The 20,165-nt window shown below is 39.8% G+C and overlaps 1 protein-coding gene across 1 annotated transcript in view; it reads left to right on the forward strand.

Moving 5' to 3' along the window:
• Positions 1 to 5,454, forward strand: part of Znf215 (zinc finger protein 215) — a 13,172-nt gene extending 7,718 nt beyond the window's left edge. The window contains 2 exon segments of the mRNA XM_017802832.1: positions 819 to 951; positions 5,006 to 5,454. Coding sequence (XP_017658321.1) covers positions 819 to 951; positions 5,006 to 5,454 — 582 coding nt within the window.
• The last annotated feature ends 14,711 nt before the right edge of the window (positions 5,455 to 20,165 follow it).

Here is a 20,165-nt window from a genome sequence, read left to right on the forward strand (position 1 = left end):
TCCTAATATGCCAGACATTTTATATGGGCAAAGAATACAATCAGTAAACAAAACAAAAATCTCTGCTTTGTTTAAATACATCCTTGTCATGCTGCATGGATAAATGCAAGAAAATAAGATCACTACAGGTAACAGTTATAGAAAAGAAAAACCAAATGCAGTAAAGACTAATCTGTAATCAAGCAATGTTGACTAACAGCCAAAGTGCTGTTGAGCTGTGAGACCTGCATGGTGAGGAGTTAGAAAACAATGCCATGCCAGAAAAAGCCTACATTTTTACCACATATTTCCCTTATATCTACCTTGAACCCTTTTTTCTCTTATGTACATGCTTTATACTGTAATTTTTACAAGTATTTTTATTTTATGTGTATGAGTGTGTTGCCTGCATGTATGTAAGTGCTCTTGTGTCATGCAATGCCCATGGAGGTCAGAAGAGGGCATTGTTTCCTATGGAACTGGAGTTACAGCTGTTAGCTGTCATGTGAATGCTGGGAACCAAACCCAGGTCCTCTGCAAAAGCACTAACTAGGGCTCTTAACCACTGAGTCATCTCTTCAGCCCCTACACTATAATATTTTGCTCCACAATTTCAACTATCATTTGTCCTCATAGTGTAAGCAATTTTAGAGTAAGGACTGCATTTCTTTTTCCCATTGCAGCCCTCTCCAAGCCTATCAGTACCAAATTGACTGATAATATAGTAGCCTAGCAATTTCTTGTATACTTTAGTTTGTATTCTGTTCTTTCCAAATTCACGTCTCTAGTAATATTTTGGGAAACGTGCCCTTTGGATTAAAAGGAACTTAATGTTTTAGGAACCAGTGACATTCAAAGATGTGCTTGTGGAATTCAGCAAGGAAGAGTGGGAGCAGCTGGACTCTGCTGGAAAGATCCTGTACAAGGATGTGATGCTGGAGAACTTCAGAAATCTGAACATAGTGTATAAAGGTGGCTCTGTGTCTTTACCTAATCTATCCATGAGTGGTCACTACATCTGTTAAAAGCTATAGGGCTGCTAAAGTGTTTGCATTCATTTGGTTCTGGGTACAGATATCTTTAGGGCACAATTTCAGATTTTCCTGGTGTCTGGTAAAAAGTCCTTTCCCATATAGAGACATATACAGAAATATACAGGTGCTTTTCTGGTCTTCTCCTTCAGTAGTTTAACCTACTGGTCCGGATGGATTTCTGTTCCTTATAAAGTGTCCATAGTATTGTGTATGCTTATGAGGGATTTTTTGGCCATATGAACATCTGGTATGTTTTCTACATGAGTTGAGAACCACAATCTGGAAGGTAAGAGACAATTGAGGGAGAAATCCCGGGAAGAACTATGTTGGGTAATAACAAGGCAGACAAAAGGCGTTTGTAAGAACATACTGACTGCTATACACACGCGTGCAGCACAACTTCTGAATTACTAGTTAGGAGATAACAAAATTCCTCAAACTCTGGGGGGAAAGTGTCACCTTTGTTCACAGGTGCTCTCTCTTTGTGTGGTATGTACATGTGTAGAAGCCTGGATTTGAAGTTAGGTATCTTTCTTTGATTGCTGTCCATTTTGATTGCTGTCCATCTTTATTTATTTATTTATTATTTATTTAATTATTTTGAGACAAGGTCTCACAGAGCCTGAAGCTCATCAATTTGGCTAGGCTAGTTGGCCAATGAGCTCCAGGGATCTGCCTGTCTCCACACCCAGCTCTGAGATCACAAACATTTAGCGCCATGCCCTGCATTTTCTATGTACTCTGGGAATCTCAACTCGGGCCCTCAGGCTTATGTGGTAGGCACTTTACTGTGGGTAAAGTGCCTACCACTTTTATGGGTAGCCACTTTACCCATCTTCGTAGCCAAAGTTTCTTTTACTTACGTAGCAAAATAGTGCCATGGGTTAAGACCACAAACACTTAAAGTTGTGTGACTTGAGGCAAAATTGGTACCAGATACCTCACCTGTAACATAAAGTCAATCACAGTGCCTTCCCCCGTTGAAACACATGGCAAACTTAGAACATTTCCTGGAACATGGCGAGTGCTCAATAAACAAATGTGAGCTAACCTAACACTGGACATTATTCTGTCTTTTGAAGAAAAAAATGTAGTTTATGCTAGAGTGGCTCCGAATAGCCTTCCTATTTTCCTTGATTGTAGAACTTCTTAACTTGTGCCTTAACTCCTTGAACACAATAGTATTCTCTTCATTCTTGCTTACACTTTGTAAGAGACTTTGAAATTGTAAAATTAGAACCAATTTTAGCGAATAAAGTATAAAGCAGTAACTCACCTACAGCCTCATTCTCCTCTACAGTACCATGCTTTGGGGTTTTTAAAGCCATTTGTTGGTGATATGTCTGTCTGGTTTCTGAGCATTCTTTTTCGTCCAAAACTGGAATTCTTTTCAGTTTTTTTCTAATATTCACCATGAATGTTATTTTGCTTCCTGTTCTTCTTAACAATTACATATTTCACTAGTGTATAAGCATGTGGCTTTGATTCACATACCATATCCCATTCTATGTATATATCGTATGTTCAACCATCACACATACTGTTGGACATTTAGATTGTTGAAATTTTTCAGGCATACCTGATGTAGGATATCTTTTTAGAACGTCAGCACTAAAGCATAGAAATATTTTTAACTGCCCTACTACAAAATGTGAAATCATCCATCGCAAGGCTACCATCACTTGTATTCTCACTTATAACGAATATTTCCCACAAGAGGGCAATTCTCTCTTATTTTCTAGAGTAAGTGCTCCATCCCTCTCCTTGTCTTTTGGGGACTTATTTCTTCTGACTTTTCTCATATTTTGACCATTTGTGTTTTATCTACAGTTAAAGGTTTGTAGAACTGCTAAAGTTGTGTTCCTTTGGGTCTGGCATAGATTTCCTGAAATCCATTGGGCATCATAGGACACTTACATGCTCTGGTTAAAAGTCCTTTCTAACACAGAGTTGTAAATACACATTTTGAACATTTTTTGTTCATTACTGGTTTTTAAAGATTTTCTCACAACCCAGCACCCTCTTCCAAGTATTGCAGTTTCTCAGTTCTTTCTAGCCAAGGTTCTCAAAGTAATTTACACTTGCTTTTCCCACCTTCTCGCTTCTTATTCCTACCCCATTTCAGTTTAGCTCTGACCCAGCACTTGTCTCTGCTAGCTGTTGTGAGGGTCTTTCATAGTCCATTTGTAGCTGACCACTGTGGACATCTTTCCACTCTTTATCTCACTTTTCCACAGCAAGGGACATTGTTAACTGTTCTTCACTATTAAAACACACTCTTAGGATCTCAGGATAATCCTGATTTTCCTTTTTCTGCTTATTTTATCTCTGCCAATTATGGGCATATCTTTCCCTAAGTTTCCAATAAATTTCAGTTTCTCAATATTTGATCTCACTTTAACCTCTTTTTAATCTACATTTTTTCCTAGCTTATCACAACTGCAATTTAAACTTTTCATTACTGTACATATATAGATGACTTCAAACCCCAGATCAGACTTCTCTTAACTGAAGTTTATATACATTATGATATTTTTCTTGTATAAAAAGTTTTAAACTTCATAAAACCAAAGTCTAATTTTTCATTTGTGGTCATCTTCTGTTGTTCGCTATCTGAATAAATAACACCAGCATCTATCCAGGTATAAAAGATACATTTTCCTGTTTTTGATACAATCCTTTACCACTCAGTGGTTTATTTTCCAAACATTTCGGAATTTCTCCATGTGTCCCATCTGCAGGGCCATCAGTACTGTCCTGTCACCTGAACTATGACCTTAGCATGCCTTTAGTTCTGTTTCTCCCCATCCCGGTGTTGGAGCCACAAACTACCAAAGCTCAGATTTTGTGTCTGTTTGCTTAAGCAAAACTGAAATCACGATGCTGTTTTACTTTGTAGCATTCCAGTCCTGCCTCCTTTTCCAACCTCTTCTCATCCCATATACTTCTCCCTTTTGCCCTCCAACCACACTGATTGGCTTTCAGTCAACCAACATCAAGTGTGTGTTAATATTAAGCATCTCTTTGCTGTGTCCTGAGCACTGTGATAAGTGTTGATGTGCAGCAAAGACACCCCTACAGGAATATATCACAGTTTTTCTTTGAGTTCTTAACATTTGATCTCATTGCCTTTATATTCTTCTTTAGTCTATCATATCTGAAAATACAGCTTTTATTATATATATATATATGAGACTTAGAAATGCATAATCTTTCTGGGATACTTTCTTTTATCCTTCCCCTTTAACACACCTGTTCTTTCACAGCACAAATAAGTTCCTATATCCTCAAGGCAGCCTTTCTTAACTAGGTTTTTCTGTTAGATACTCCCACATCCCCATAGTCTCCCTTTAGCACTTATCAAAATTATAGTTGTATGCATCTATATAAATCTTTTGCCTGTGTTGAACTTTGTTCCTTGGGGATGGGTGCCATGTCTCTTTGTACCATTTTATCTCCATCCTTTAGTACATAAAGAACAACAAAAAAGATGGATGAATAGTGGGTTAAAATAAAATTGTGAGATATTTTTGTTTTAGTCATTTGTGACCATTCAATGATTGCTTTGTGCCCTTAAATTAAAACTTGGTTTTTAATATGCTAACTTCTTATATAAATTTTCAACATTCATTACCTGATACACAAAAAGGAAATTGTAAGCCAATATCACTTCACCATGAGTAAATAATCTTTTTGATGTGCCATTGAATTTGACTTGCTAGTAATCTGTTGAAAATACTGTTCTCCACTCATCAAGAATATCCGTGTATAGTTTTCTTTTTGTATGAGTATCCCTTGTCCAGCTAAAAGGGTAATTCTGACTTTATAGAGTAAATTTGAAATTATTTCCTTTCTTTCAAGTCTATGGAATAATTTGAGAAAAATTTGCATTTAGATATTTACGAATTACGGTAAAATTCATCAGTAACAATGTACAGCACTGAGATTTTGTGTGCTTTTTCTCACTCAATTTTAATACATGTTCTATTCAGGATTTTTATGGTCTCATGGTCGACAACCTAAAAGCCGTACTATAAAGGATTCGTATGAATGTCCCCTTTGTGAGAAAACCTTCAGCAGAACATCTTCTCTTATTCGACATCAGACCACCCACACCAGAGAAAAACCATACAAATGCAATGAATGTGGGAAATCCTTCAACAGACATTCAGACCTTAAGAGTCATCAAAAGCTTCATACTAAAGCAAGGGATGGTGACTACTATAACATGGAAAATCTTTCAGGAGCAAGATTGAGTTTTCAAGATTCTGCAAACCAAAGCTATCAGTGTCTTCACTGTGGAAAATCCTTCAGCCGCAATTCTTCCCTCCTTCGACATAAAGTAATTCATACAGGAGAAAAACCATTCAAATGTAAGGTCTGTAAAAAAACCTTCGCCAGATGTACAAGCCTTGTTAAACATAAGGAACTTCATACTTGAAACATGAGACTACTAATGAGGACTCATTCAACATCCAGAAATTTATGTTGAAGGGAATCCTGTGACGATGATAAATGTAAGAAAACATTTGTAAGACATTAATCCTTAAATGATATGACAAGAATTAATGATTGGAGAGAAATCTATTTTGAGGGAGCTTTTCCAGATTCCCAAATGAAGCCAAGCAGGAGGGTTTAAAATTAAACATACCACTATACAGTTCTTATTAGTTTGATATGCTAAGTACCCTTACAGTTCTCTAATTCATCAATACAGTCTACAGCATAACTGGCTTGCTGCTTATAGAGGAGCTACACAATATGCTTGACACTGACGTTTAATTAAAAACTGCCAGCACTTACAGGAAGGTCACAAAAATTTAGAAGCTTATGAGAATACTGAATACCAAGAACTGAAATCCCAGTTAATACCAAAGGCTATGATGACATTCAACTATTCTAGCCTATCATGTCCTTGGTTTGTCTTTAAGGACTAAACTTGGAAGAGTTAACTACAATAGAAGATGGATGTAATAGTGTTCATTTTATAGATTCTTAAAATCTGAATTTTTAAAAATATACCATAAACCTAGACTAGAAAGCTATCTATAGCCTGAGGGCTCTCATTTATCCTAGATATTATAAAGTCAATACAACGCCCTAATACTCTGCACCAGAACTGTATACTGTAAGCTAACTCAGGATCCTAAATTTTTCCTTGAACCAAGAAACATGTTTTAATCCTCCCAAAAAGATTCATATTAGAGACACTCCTAATGAATGATAGATTTCTCTCAGAGTTGATACCATATTTCAAAGAAGAAAAATCCCAGAAGGGATGTGATAAGTTAATGAAAAAATATTTTTTGACATCACAATTTATTATACAGCCCTACACAAGAAATTGTTATGGAACATCATTTAACCTAAGGTGACAAGTAGAGGATCCTAATGGAGATACTCTGGATGAAAGAAGGTATTGGGGTGTAGTGCATTCATCAAAGCATTTATTGGGATGTTAACTGGAATGGGTACTTTTTAATAAAATTTGATTTTCTTTTGGGTGGTCTAAATATGGAAAGTACTATTTTCATGTTAACTTTTCTCTTAACAGTTATTTGGGTCTAAGACATTTTCCCCCAGATCTCCAGTCTTTCTTAAAATATGCTTACTCTAGGCTCTGAGAATTGGTCGGTGGGGAAAGAGCACTTGCTCTGCAAGCATGAGTACCTAAGTTCAAAAGCCAGAAATGGCTGTACATGCCTATAATCCAAGCTCTGGGGGAAGGGCAGAGATAGGCAGGTCCCAAGAGCTCACTCACCAGCCCAACTAGCTGAAAAGGAGAGCTTGCAGTTCAGTGAGATCTGTCTCAAGGTAATAACACGAAGAGGGATAGAGGAAGGCACCTGATTTTTTACTCAGACCTCCACATGTGGGCATGCACATGCACACTGACATGTATGTACTTCATACAAAAAATGTATAAAGTAAAATAAGCTTACTAAATTCACTAAGCTAAGCATAATGCAGCTTCAAATAACACTGTTTTGAAATGCATTCAAATTTTAATGCTTGAAAATCATTCACAGCTAATGGACATCTTTCAGGCATTTTTCCATTAACTAATTTAACATTTTGAATTTGCTGTGTACCATCAAAGATCTAAGCTTATATGTGAGAACTAGTAGAGATTATGTATGGTGAAGGGGGGGATGTTAGAAGTAGTGAGAAATGAATGAAACTACAGAAGAATGAAGAGACAGGGCATACTGGGAGGCATAAGCTCACTGGCTGGAATGTGCATTGGGAAGGAACAAGCACTTCCACTTTGCATACAGATAAAGCTAGATAAGAGACCCAAAATATCCTGTCCCAAGGGGTCTTGTATTCCACCTTAGGAGTTTGGATTTCATCACATAAGTAACAGCAAGAAACAGATTTATATTAACTTTTTGTTTAATACATGGAAAATATGAGACAAAGAAAACTTGGGGAGGATAAGGAAATCATTTGTTGATGTGGTTGACCTTCAAGATAGCTAATCAACTGAAAAACTTTTAAATTTACAAAATGAATTGTGACGTGTTCTATATACCCACTTCATTTTGTCAAAGAAACAGAAGTAGCTATGAACATTTTTTAATTTGTGAATTTCATACAATATAATTTCAATTATATTTAGATCAGATCCCCTCCCATATCTGCACTCCTTTCTAAACCCCCACCAAATTCCTGTACATTAAAAAAAAATGAACATTTTTTTAAAAGGCAGGTAAAGACAGGCATGGTGACACCTGTAATCCCAGTACTCAGAAGGCAGAGGCAGGTAGATGTCTGAAATCGCTGCCAGTTTGGTCTATATAGCAAGTTCAAGGCCAGTTGGGGCTATAGGGAGACACACTCAAAAAAAAAAAAAAAAGGAAGCACCACCTTGTAAACAGTGTGAGGGTAGCATAGGAATTGGTATCTTGAGGACTGAAATGATTAGAACTAGACCCTAGGTGGTTATAAGAATTCAGCATATCAAATAGCACTTCAGATCAGTGGTTAAATATGCAGATGTTTATATTTTATAATATATGTATAAATAAACATGCTGTGGAAAACCAGTCTGCAACTTAAGTCTTGCCAAAAGTCCATGAGCTGAGTATTGTCAGATCTTTTTTTTTTTTTTTTTTTTTTTTTTTTTTTTTTTAAAAAAAAAAAAAAAAAAAAAAAAAAAAAGAGGACGATAAATCTTTCACTGTGATATCTGGCCTTGATCACAGAGATCCTCCTCCCTCTGCCTCCTGAGTGCTGGATTAAAGGCATGTGCCACCATGCCCAGCTAGATCTTTTATATTTTTAAAAAATATTTTTATTTAATAACCACATGATTAGAAGAAACATTTCATTACAACTTTAACATATTCAGTAACAATTTCCAGAGCAAGGATACATCTTTTTCAAAAGTGGCTGTAAATTTTTAAGTTCACAGTTGAATTAATACAGTTATACAATATTGAACTCAGTATAAACTCTGTAAGATATAAAATTGAATGAGTTTTTAACCTTTAAAGATCTCCATTTCATGTAGGAAATATGCTGCTTCCTACATTTTTAATGCTACTAACACATATTTGCGCATATGTCTTTAATCTCTATGTATCTGATTTTTACTAGTCATATTCGGTTACACTCGGATCCTTGGCACCTGAGTATGGATATAAAGTCATCAGTTAGATTTCAATGGTAATGTTTATCTTGAGAATTTCATACAGTGCATTTTGATCATATTCAGTGCCCCCATCTCTACACACATTACTCTCTGTAGCCCGGGTCCCCCTATACCCCCCCCACTTAATGTCCTCTTTTAAAAGCCTATAGTCTAATTTGTGTTGCTCAGATGCTCTTGGGTGTGGGTCCATCCCCTTAAAACATGGTCCACCTACTTGGCATCACACCCTTAGGGAAAACTGAGTCTCCCTCTCCCAGCAGCTATCAGTTGCCAACAGTTCCTCCGTGAAGGCTGGGGCTCTTTGCTCACCTCCCTTCTCCATGCTGGATTTTTGTTCTGCCTTCCCACGGGTCTTGTGCACGCTGTCCCAAACACTGATGAACTCGTGAGCAGCTGCTCTGTTATGGGGAAAACAGTTTCCTTATATCCATCCACCAACTCTGGCTCTTACAGTCTTTCCACCCTTTCTTCCACAAAGATCCATTCATTCTATTTTTAACACCTAATTTACATATCCCAGATCTTTAAACACAAGGAGTTTGGGTCCATTTACCCACTTGTGTGTATACTAGATATATAGCCCTAAGTAAGTTATTGTAATACACCTGCAGAAGTTTAATAGACGAGAGAAACTGGGAAAGGAAATAAGACTCTTTTCCATTGTTAATGGAAAAGAATCACCAGCCAATTGACTGGGAAAAAAACAAGACTATTGGCTAAGTGTGTGGTAAGGGCAGGACTAAACTAACATTTGATATCCTGTATCAAAATCAATTTCGGGGGGTTAAAGGATTTTATTTTTGTAATGGGTAAGGTAGGTATGATAGCTCAGGCCAGTAACTCCAGCACTTGGGGGAGGGTGAAGACAGAAGAATCTGGAGTTCAAGGTCATCTTTAGCCTATACTTGAGCTTGAGGCCAGTCTGCGATACATGAGACTTTTCTAAAATTAATGGGCAATAGGCAAAGTACAGGGGGTTTGGGTTTGGGGTTTTTTTACTGCTCAAAAGTATTGACATTTTAAGGCCGGGAGTCGGGTGGGGTGGGGCGGGGATGTGCAGGATTAAAGGATGTTGAAGTTCAAAGCCTCATTCATCACCAGCAAAACACAGTCGCCTGGGCAGCCAAACCCAAGTCTATCTACCTGGACAGTTTTCAGTACTGACCCAAGATGCCTTGCGGCTGGGCGTACCCACCAGTGCCGGGATTCTCAGTGCCTAGCGACCTTGGGAACCTTTATATTGTGTTAACACGATCGAATGTCCCTGAGAATTTTCTCCACTTGTGGTTTTAACTGTCTTTACACTTTTCAAAGTCTCCTGTCTTTTACCACTTTTAGCCACTCCTCAACCAGTGGCCTCACTTCATCTCCGGCCTGTGGGAAAGGACGCAGAGCTTGTCTCACAAACCTTGTAGTGGATGCTGTGGAGTTTGGAGCATCTGTCAGCACTTCGTGGTGGACACGGATGGGCCACTGGCCTGGGCTTCCGAAGCCCCCAGGCATCCACCAGTCACCAGGCCAAGGCTGCCCTTCCCTCAAGCTCCTCCAGAGCGGAGCACCAGCTCAGTGGCCATAGCCCTGGTAGCTGGCATTCCAGGACTCCTGACTGTCCAGGAGAAAGTTTCTGCCTCTGGCCCCCAGTACCTCGTGCCCCCAGAGTCCCCCCCTTACATCTCTACTGACTAGAAACCTACCTGCGTGCCTGTCCCAGCTCTCAATGTAACACCCACAAGTGATTCAAGTGAGCACACCGCACCCAGACCTTTCCCTATCTCGGGATCCCTGGTACAAGCGATACCTATCCTGCTAGCCACAAGCTGAGCCCATAGGTCTGCTGGGTGCAGTCCTTCCCAGCTAGGATCGCTTGGATCTCCTTTCTGGTCCTAGATCACTCTACGGCCCTCCTGGCTACACTCCACTAAGGCAGCAGCAACCTAGAGTGCAGGGACCCAGGCCCACAGCATCTCTCCCAGCTGCTCTGCCATCTACTTTTGGCACAAAGGAGTATAACTCTAGGACTGCCCCTAGTATACACTGCACTCCAGCAGTCCAGTCCCAGCCCACGGTGGTGGTCTTTGGCCCAACAGGTTCTGCCTGAGTGTAGTGAGTGTTAACAGCACAGTGGGAAAAGACTGACCCAGGACCCCAAACCCTGCTGGGTTTACAGTGTCACCCAGCCTTCATTCCTTCCCACCTGGTAAGAACAGAAATCACACACAGCCCTGGATCTCACTTCCCCTCTATGGAGTACACTTGATAATCAATAATCATGAACTGATTTCACTGAAACCCGAATCTAAAGATCTAGCTCCATGATTTTAACCTTTTCCAAGACACTCAGTGATCCTTTCAAAAATCTATGGAAAACAATAGACCTTTACCTTCTCTCCTCCTAGTTAAAATTTTTTTCACTTTATGTGTGTGTACAAGTGCCTGTCCTCAGCAGAAATACACATAAAAATATATTGTTTTATGTGTATGCCCGTATTGCCTGCATGGAGGTAAGTGCACCCGAGTCGTGCAATGCCTGCCGAGGACAGAAGCAGCTGTCGGATCCCCTGGAACTGGAGTTGTAGACAGTTGCTAGCTGCCATGTGGATGTTGGGATTCAAGCCCTGGACTTCTGCAAGAACAATCAGTGTTCTTAACCACTGAGCCATCCCTACAGCTCCAATAATAAAAATATTTTTTAAAAAATTAGAAGGTGTGCACTTACCATGCATGCTTGGTCAGAGGATGCCTGGCACAATTGCTATTTTCTTTCTTTAATATTATTTTTATTTTCTGTGTATGAGTGTATTGCCTGCATGCATGTGAGTACACCCATGTCCTGCAGTGCCACGGAGGTCAGAAGAGGGCGTCGGATTCCCCTGGAACTGGAGTTAAGGACAGGATGGTTCATAGCTGCCATGTGGATGCTGGGAATCGAACTTGGGTCCTCTACAAGAGCAGTCAGTGCTCTTAACTGCTGAGCCATCTCTCCAGGCCCTATTTGCTATCTTCTGACTTTTATTAAAGCAATGCAATATGGAAATAAATCTTGGGTATTCAATTAGAATTCAAGTTTCCAAAATGAAGTAATGGCAAGAACTGTTGGGTTGCTGTGGTGCATTGTGTTGTTAAAAGGTCTCATAAAAGAAGGAAATGGTGTAGCCCTTGCTGTCTATTTAGGGAAACAGTTGTTTGAATAATTTGATATATATATATATGATCTACATACCACTACTGGTTATATTTATTTTTGAAGGTATATAAGAGATAACTATAATATCAAAAATAAATTGAAGTATTTCTTTTTTGATGGGGGAGGGTGGTCTTCTGTAACCCAGGCTATCCTCAAACTTGCTATGTCGCTAAGGATGATCTTGAACTCCTGGTGCTCCTGCTTACATCACCCTAGTGCTAGATTATAGAAGTATGGTACAATGTCCAAGGTATGCATTGCTAGGGATCACCCCCAGGGCTTCCTGAATGCTAGACAAGTAATCTACCAACTGAGCCACATCCCTAGCTCTGAAGTTTATCTTGACATTTGCATTAATTTTAAAAAGGAGAACTAAAGATGTCTTTCTACCAAAGGGAACTACAATATTTATTTAGTCTTTGATGAGATTTAAATAAACCTAACACCAAAGAAGCTAAGGCATGAGCATGCCCCGCTAAGAGTGCAGTCATTTTACAGCGTAAATAGGTTTAGACCACAGCCCTGGGGGACAGTCTTAACACCATATTCCCAAATGTTGAAATCCCAAAGATCACAATCCTGAAAACGTAATCCTGCAAAAAATTCTTTTTAAACATTTCATCAAACTAGGTGTGGTGGCTCATGCCTATAATCCTGGCACTCAGAACCGGGAATTCAAAGCTGTGGCTCAGAGGTTAAGAGCACTGACTGTCTGACCTCCATGAGCATTGCACAACACAGATGCACTTACATGCAGGCAAAACACTCATACACATAAAATAAAAATAATAAAATACCATTAAAACACATATATTTACTACTTTTTTTGAGACAGGGTCTCCCTGTAGCCCCAGTTGGTCAGGAACTCACTATGTAGATCAGTGTGGCCTGGAACTCACTGAGCTCCTATGGTCTCTGCCTCGGGGGATCAGGGTACTAGGATTTAAAGGCAGGCTCACTCATTTACATTTTTACATATCTTTAAGAGATACCAAAAAAAGAATACTTCATAGGCTACTTTACATAATAAAACAGGACAGGAAGCCTGGTGACTCACACCACTCTGGAAGGCTATGACAAGGAGGATTGCTGTGGGTTCAAGGGTAGCCTGGGCTACATAGTAGGACAGTGTCATACACACATTCATGATATGAAGGCATAAGGGAGACTAAGAAGTATCTAAAAAGAAGAGAACAAGAGATAGGGAAAAATGAAAAATATTTCATGATTTCTTTCACATGAAGAATCTAGATTGTATGCGTGCTTATGTTATATGCATGTTACATACATATGACATGAAAAGGAGGGCTATTTGGGGGGGATGAAGGGCCACAAAAGCAAGAAGCAGGAAAGAAGGGAGGGGTGGCACTGGGCAGAGCAAATAGGAGCAAGATACATTGACACATACGGATAACAGCCTCACAATAAAGATTATTATTTGATACACTAAACTTTGAATTTTTGAAGCTAAAACGAGAAGCAATAAAAACAAAATAGACAATGCTGTTTTAGCATTGCGTCACTGTGACAACATGCCTGAGATGACTTAATAAAGGAAAAGGGTTATTTGGCTGACAGTGTCACAGGAGTGTCCCCACTACACCATTAGCTGCTCCCCTCATCCTGGATACGCCTGTCTCTTGGCCTTTAGAACACCTCAGCATCCTGATTTTCTTCTTGCATCCTTGGTAATCCTTCCTTGGTATCTCCATGTGTCCATACTTTATGTGTTGCTGTTGTTCAGGCTTCTGTTTTGCTGATGAGCTGGAACCCTAAGTTCCATACCTGGAAGATGTATCCATGTGCAGGATTCCTAGGCTCTTCAATCTTAGCTTAGGTAATGCACTACAACTCAAAACTACCCAGACTGGGAAACCTATCTTTTCTCTCCTCCCATAAACCTGTACCCTGGGTGTTACTAAGGTATTCTGCTACCCAATATGTATCCATCCAACTTCTACTATTATTGAACATCACACGGTGATGCAACTTTAGATTATTTCTCCCTGTCATTAAGTACTGGCTAATGCAACATGGGCAAAAGTGATGCATGTCACTTGCAGGTCCTGCCTTTCAAACGGGCGCTACCCTATTTTCTTGGATTTTTTCCCTTCCTAAGCAATGAAAACTGTAGTAACTAAGTCAGACCACAAGAGGGAACCAGTACTGAGAATGAAAAGGCACTAATTATGAATCATCTCTATTTCTGGACTGATGATAAGAAAAAAAAACTTTAATCATATATATTACTGTATTTTTTTTTTACTTCTTTGGTACCATACATTTACAAAATCCTAGACTTGCTTACCTATCTTCACAAATTCTATTATTTTTCTTTCTTTTTTTGAGACAAGGTTTCCCATTAGACAGATCTGGCCTGGAACTCACTATGGAAACCAGGCTGGCCTCCCTCTCACAGAGATCCATCCACCTCTGCCTCCCGACCTGAGATTAAAGGTGTGGGCCACGATGCTGGGCTTATTATATTTCTGACCAACTAATGTCTCTGCTGTGAAATTCATAAAATGTAGTCAAGGGCACTTCTGAAATACAAGTTGTGGTATTATACACAAGAATTCAGGTAAATCCAAGCTCTGATCCATGACTCTTGATGACTTCCGTGTTCTAAGGTATACTTGTCCTTGTCTCCTCAGTGACTCCATGTGTCAGCCATTCGGAAACTTCCAGCTCCCCAGCTGCCAGAAATTCAGCTCTGCTGTTTCCCATTTGCTGCTTCCTCCTCTAGGGACTGCTCCCTCTGTCCCTCTACTTTCCACTGTGAGGTAAACTTTACTTCTGCAGAGCCAACTAAAATAGTTTCTTATTCTAGGAAGCCTTCCCTGGCAAACTGAAATTGAGATAGAAAATTCTTCTGTGTGCCACATTCTGATGCCATTCTGTCCTGAGGGATAGAATCCAAGCACTGTCATCTCACATGCTGAGATCCAGAAAGATTAAAACCCCTCAAGTCCCAAATCCTGGAAATCACAATTCTAAAATATTAAGTCCAAAATGCTAAGATCTTGAAAGTCAAAAATCTTGGGAACTACAATTCCCATGGAGAAGAAAGGCAACTACGAAAACTTCAGTTAAACATGTATCACTTGTCTGCATTGGTTCTCTTTCCAGATGATGAAATTCCAGCCTCTGTAGAAGCCAGTGAAATACTGACTCATTCAAAAATATCCCTGAGTTAGCCAGGTATGGTTAGCATAAGCCTCTAATCCCAGCACTAAGGAGGTAGAAGCAGGTAGATCTCTGTGAGATCCAGGCCAGCCCGGTCTACATAGTGAGTTTCACTTTGTGAAAGTACATTTCTGCAACATTGCCGGTCCCAGCCGGCCTTAGATGAACAGCACCTGAAAGGGGGAGTGAGGATTGACAGAAAAACAAGAGACAGAGAAAATATACTTAGGAGGACTGTCAGTAGAGACTGCAGCCCCAGTTTATTTTAGCTCAGCTTTCTTATACAGCAGAACATCAGATAACCACAGTTTGCTTAGCTCAATTAGCTTCAACAGCTGTCTTTTCCCACCTTTATCTGAGGGTCAGGGAATGGTCAAATACTTGTGAATTCCACCAATTAACCATCTTCCCTAAATTATCAGCACATTCCTCCTGACTTGACAGAACAATTCAATGCTTGTGTGTAAAACACAAACTCTTGAGTCAAGGTGAAAGGTCATAAAGTAAATAAGCAAGCCTGCCACAGCTCAATATACATAATGGCTGTGCTTATACTAATAGCTCCCAACACAACATTGACTTTGTATGCAAGTATTACACATTTATACTAAAACATTGAATTTTCCTAAAAAAAAAATGAAGATACTGATTTTATACCTCTATCCACATTTGGGAAAGATAAAATTACTCTTGGTTCCACTGAACTGCATATGCTGTGGGGACTCATCATGGTTTTGTTCAAAATTTTGGGTGAACTTTCTCTTGCTATGAATTATTTTTTTATAGAAAACAACTGGAAATATTTCCATATAGGACATCTGTAAACATTTAAATAAACGCTTTGCTTCTAAATTCCAAAATTCCATAATTTTTGTCTACAAATTTGAAATCACTTTGTAAGTGACTAAGCAAAGCAGGCACCTTCAGGGATAGACTTGTGACATAATACACCTTCAAAATATTCTAAAACTGTATGGTGCAAGCCGAGCATCATTTTAAAATAAGTATGCTCAGGAATGTACCCCTAAAATGAACATGCCTAGGAACTGGTCTACCCTTCTATGAACATATATAGGTATGCTTACTCCCATGACATTCATGACACTATTGCACCAGTGGGCATATCTTGCCAAGCCAGTGGTTATTGTGTCTTGCAGGGTTCATAGTTGAGTAAGACTGATATTTCTCCTCCAGTAGCATGCGAAGCACCTTCCAGCACTATGAAAGCTAGCCAGCAGGGATAAAGCTTCCAGCTCAGTACCAGCTTAATTTCTCGTTTTATGTCTCAAGTATGTGGTGTCTTCACAATAGAGTCTTATTGTCAAGTTCTGCAGGTTAAATGGGCAATGGCAAAGACCAGTTAGAGTTGCAGGTCTATGGGACCTCACTGACCAAAAACTCCAAAAGACGTAACCTATTCCTGGTACTGGGCTTTATTTGTTAGCCTGTGGTATCTAGCAGGTGCATTGCCACCCCATGATAGGGTAACTCAATTTAAACTCTTTTTACATATGTATACGCTTTAGGAAACGTCTACAGTGGTAGGCTTCCAAATAACATTTTCAATAGGTCTTTAGTATTAGTCATCCTCCCTACCATGTCCTCCCATTCCCCTACCCCCATTTCAAGCTTCCTGTTGCATTACCATCCCTTACCCCCTTTATATCACTGCATTCTCTTCCCTCTTCCTTGACAGTTCCCCCTATGGCTCCTCACTGATTTCTTGAGGTGGGGAAGGGGGCATGAAGTCCTATCCCTAGATGAGGAGCTACTAGTAATTGATAGCTGCTGGAAGATAGAGAGTTGGTGTTAGTTTTCTTTTAAGAGTGTAGCCCTAAGACCCTGTCTCAAAAAGACCAAAAAATAAAAACCCTCTATTTCTTTATGATCATGCACCTCCTCCAGTTCTTACAATCTTTCTGTACCCTCTTCCTCAATGGTCTCTGAGCCCTGGGTGGTTGAAGTTTAATATAGGAGACTTATCCAAGGACACATACTCTGCAGACTCCAATTCTCTATGCTTTGGCCATTTGTGTCCTTTTGTATTCATGGCCCTCTGTTGTATGAGGGAACTTCATGATGAGAGTTGAGAGATGCATTAGTGTCCTCTCTACCACTTGTTCCACCATGTACTGTGAGCCTTAGGTGTAGAGGTTCCATTGTAGATCTGTCACTTAGAGAGTTGGGCAATTCACAGACTATCTCTGGAACCCTGCTCATATGAACCTAGAGCAATGGTGTAAGTATGCACAAGAACCACGCAAACTCAAGCAGACAAAAACCCAGCAAAGAACTGTAGAAATGGGTAGCAGGTTCAAGTCTTAGCTGAAGAACTATTGGCATACTGCAGTGGATGGCCACACACCCAAGAGTATATGGGCAGCACAAACTGGACTAGCTGAATTTAAAGCCAAAGAAACCAAACTAGAATTTTAGCAATGCTATCTCCTGTGTAACATTTGGGATATCAGAAGAAGGAAAACTCTTTTTTGCATGTTTTTTGTACTCTTGTAACATTTTCACATTTTTCCTAGGAGAACTTTGAGAAATGTAAACTACCTGAAGTGTAAAAGGTATTTTTTAAAAATTATAATATTAGACAAAGCACTACAAATTCAGGGGAAAGAAAAGACACAAAGTTGAGTAGATAGGAAAGGGAAGGTGGATCTGGGAGAAACTGGGGTGGTAAATAAGATCGAATTGTATAAGATGAGAAGTAATAAAATAATAAAGCAAAACAAAAAAGTTTAAAGAAGAAAAATCCCAACACTTCCTTTGTTCAAGGAGAGCCTTGCTTAAGAATCTTCCCCTTGTTCTGCTTGCCTGCTGCAAGTAAAAGCTCTTTCTCCACTCATTTGTCTCACCTGTGTTTATTGTGACTTTGCACTCACCAAGATTCGAACCACTCCTATTAAGTTACAATGTGAGGATGTCTGATGACAGTCTCATCATCAGCACCCTTTACTCTATGCCAACACCTTGCTAGAAGCTCCAACATAGTCCAGGAACTAACGAGAATTAAGCACACAAGGAGACCGATCCTAATCCTTTGATGGGGAAGCATTGCTGGGAGGGAATTCCAGGCCAGCTAGGACTACATGGGAGACCTTGTCTCAAAAACACAAAATCAGTCAGTCAGTCAATCAACCAGCCAACCAACCAACCAACCAACCAACCAACCCTGTCCAAACTCCCAACTGTTTAGAAAGGACAGGCCCCAAACCATTCAAGAATAAAATCAGCTCAGCCTAGTGGTCTGAGCTCACTGTATGCAAGTGTGAAAAGTCCAAGTGTAAGCCCTGGAAAAGTTTCAGCCTTTGCAAATGCTTTTTGTAGCTTCAGCCCAACAATAAACCAAAGCAAGTAAACCACGAAAAGACTGCTGTTGACCAATAACCCCCAATGGCCAGGGAGGAAATGGCAGGACAGGACAGAAAGCTGGAATTCCTGGCTGCAGGAACAACCTGAGTCCTACCCTAAGGAACTCTCACACTCTCGTCTCCTAGGAGGCTTCGTGGTTCCAGAAAGCATGAGGGGAAGGGGCCATGATTCCCAGTCATGAGCACCACCAAGCCTCAGGCAGAGTCCTCTCTTCTGGCTGTGGTCTTGTCTATTCTGAGTATCACAAGGTTTCCCCAGAAGGGATAACCCTTCTTTGCGGCTCCACCTTGATCCCTATTGGATATACATGAACTCCCATCCCCATAACCAAGACATAAACTTGGCATTTGGTGCCTGAACGTTTGGCAAGGCTTCCCCACTGGGTCTCTCCTTCTCAATCACAGTGAGCTTCTTGGGATCTTTCTCCAAGTGATTGTGAAATTACAATGATATTAAATTTTTATGACTTTCCAGAATTCATGCTGTGAAATTAATTCAGTACTTTACTATGTGGCAGGTGACATGCCTTCAATTTTATTTTCGTAATGTTTGTTTATTGAGACAGCCTCCTTCCTATAGCCCAGGCTGGCCTCAGACTTGATCTGTAGCCAAGGATGGTGAACTGCAGGCTTTTTAGGGCCAGTTCCCAGTCTGCACTTTATGTCCTTGGGATTTTCCTGGAATCTACTGTTACTTAATGCTACCTAACCCCCGTTCCTTGCAAGAGGTAACTATGATAGATCTCTGTTCTTTGAAATGGGAGTTCACTCCAATGTGAAGCTCCGTAGGATATGTGATGACTGTGGCAAAGCGCACCATCATTTGGCCAAGTAGCTCTCACTGAATTCTGTTTGCATTTACCCTGAATATAAGTAGTGTAGGTCTTTACATACTTAGGACTGGAGAGATGGCTCAACGGTTAGGAGCAGTGGCTGCTCTTGCAGAGAACCAGCACCTACATGGTGGCTAAGAACTGTCCTTAACTCCAGGTCCAGGGGATTTGACTCCCTCTTCTGACCTCTCCCCTAGGTGCACTTACAGACACACAGGCAAGACACTCATACACATAAAAATAAAGCAAAAAAATTTTAAATATATTTATATATATATATTTTTTTTTTTTTTGAAACGAGGTCTCTCTATGTAGCCCTGGCTAGCCTGGAACTCACTATGTAAACCAGGCCAGCCTCAAACTCCCAGAAATTCACCTGTGGCTGCCTCCCAAGTCCTGGGATTAAAGACATGCACCACCACACCCAGCTCTTAGTTACAAACTTTTACCAAAAGTGGCCATTATTTTGTTAATAAAAGTGATATTTCATTGCTTTCTGTCATTTGTCAATTTTTTAACAAGACATCCATTTGATTTATAGAATTCCTGCTTAGTCATGGTAAGCACTTTCCTTATTTCTGCCTAATTTCCAAGTTTTTTCACCATAATATTAAAAGCTATATATGATCACTCAGAAAGATAGGCACTCTCTGTGAGTACAAGGTTAGCCTGGTCTACATAGTGAGCTCCAGGCCAGTCAGGATTACATAGTGAGACCTAGTTATAAAAAATTGTCTGTGGTCAAACTGATAGCAGCAGGATGCAACTTGAAAACCTGTGCTTTAATGATCATATATTTTATCTGATGTAGATCTTGAAATAAAGGTCTAATTTCTCCACCAGAGTTTAAATAACTGAGCATAATTTACTCAATAACTCTATTATTTTTATAGATTTTTGTAACATATATAA

Source organism: Nannospalax galili, unplaced genomic scaffold (assembly GCF_000622305.1).
Source record: "Nannospalax galili isolate Female #2095 unplaced genomic scaffold, S.galili_v1.0 scaffold426, whole genome shotgun sequence".
Taxonomy (NCBI): domain Eukaryota; kingdom Metazoa; phylum Chordata; class Mammalia; order Rodentia; family Spalacidae; genus Nannospalax; species Nannospalax galili.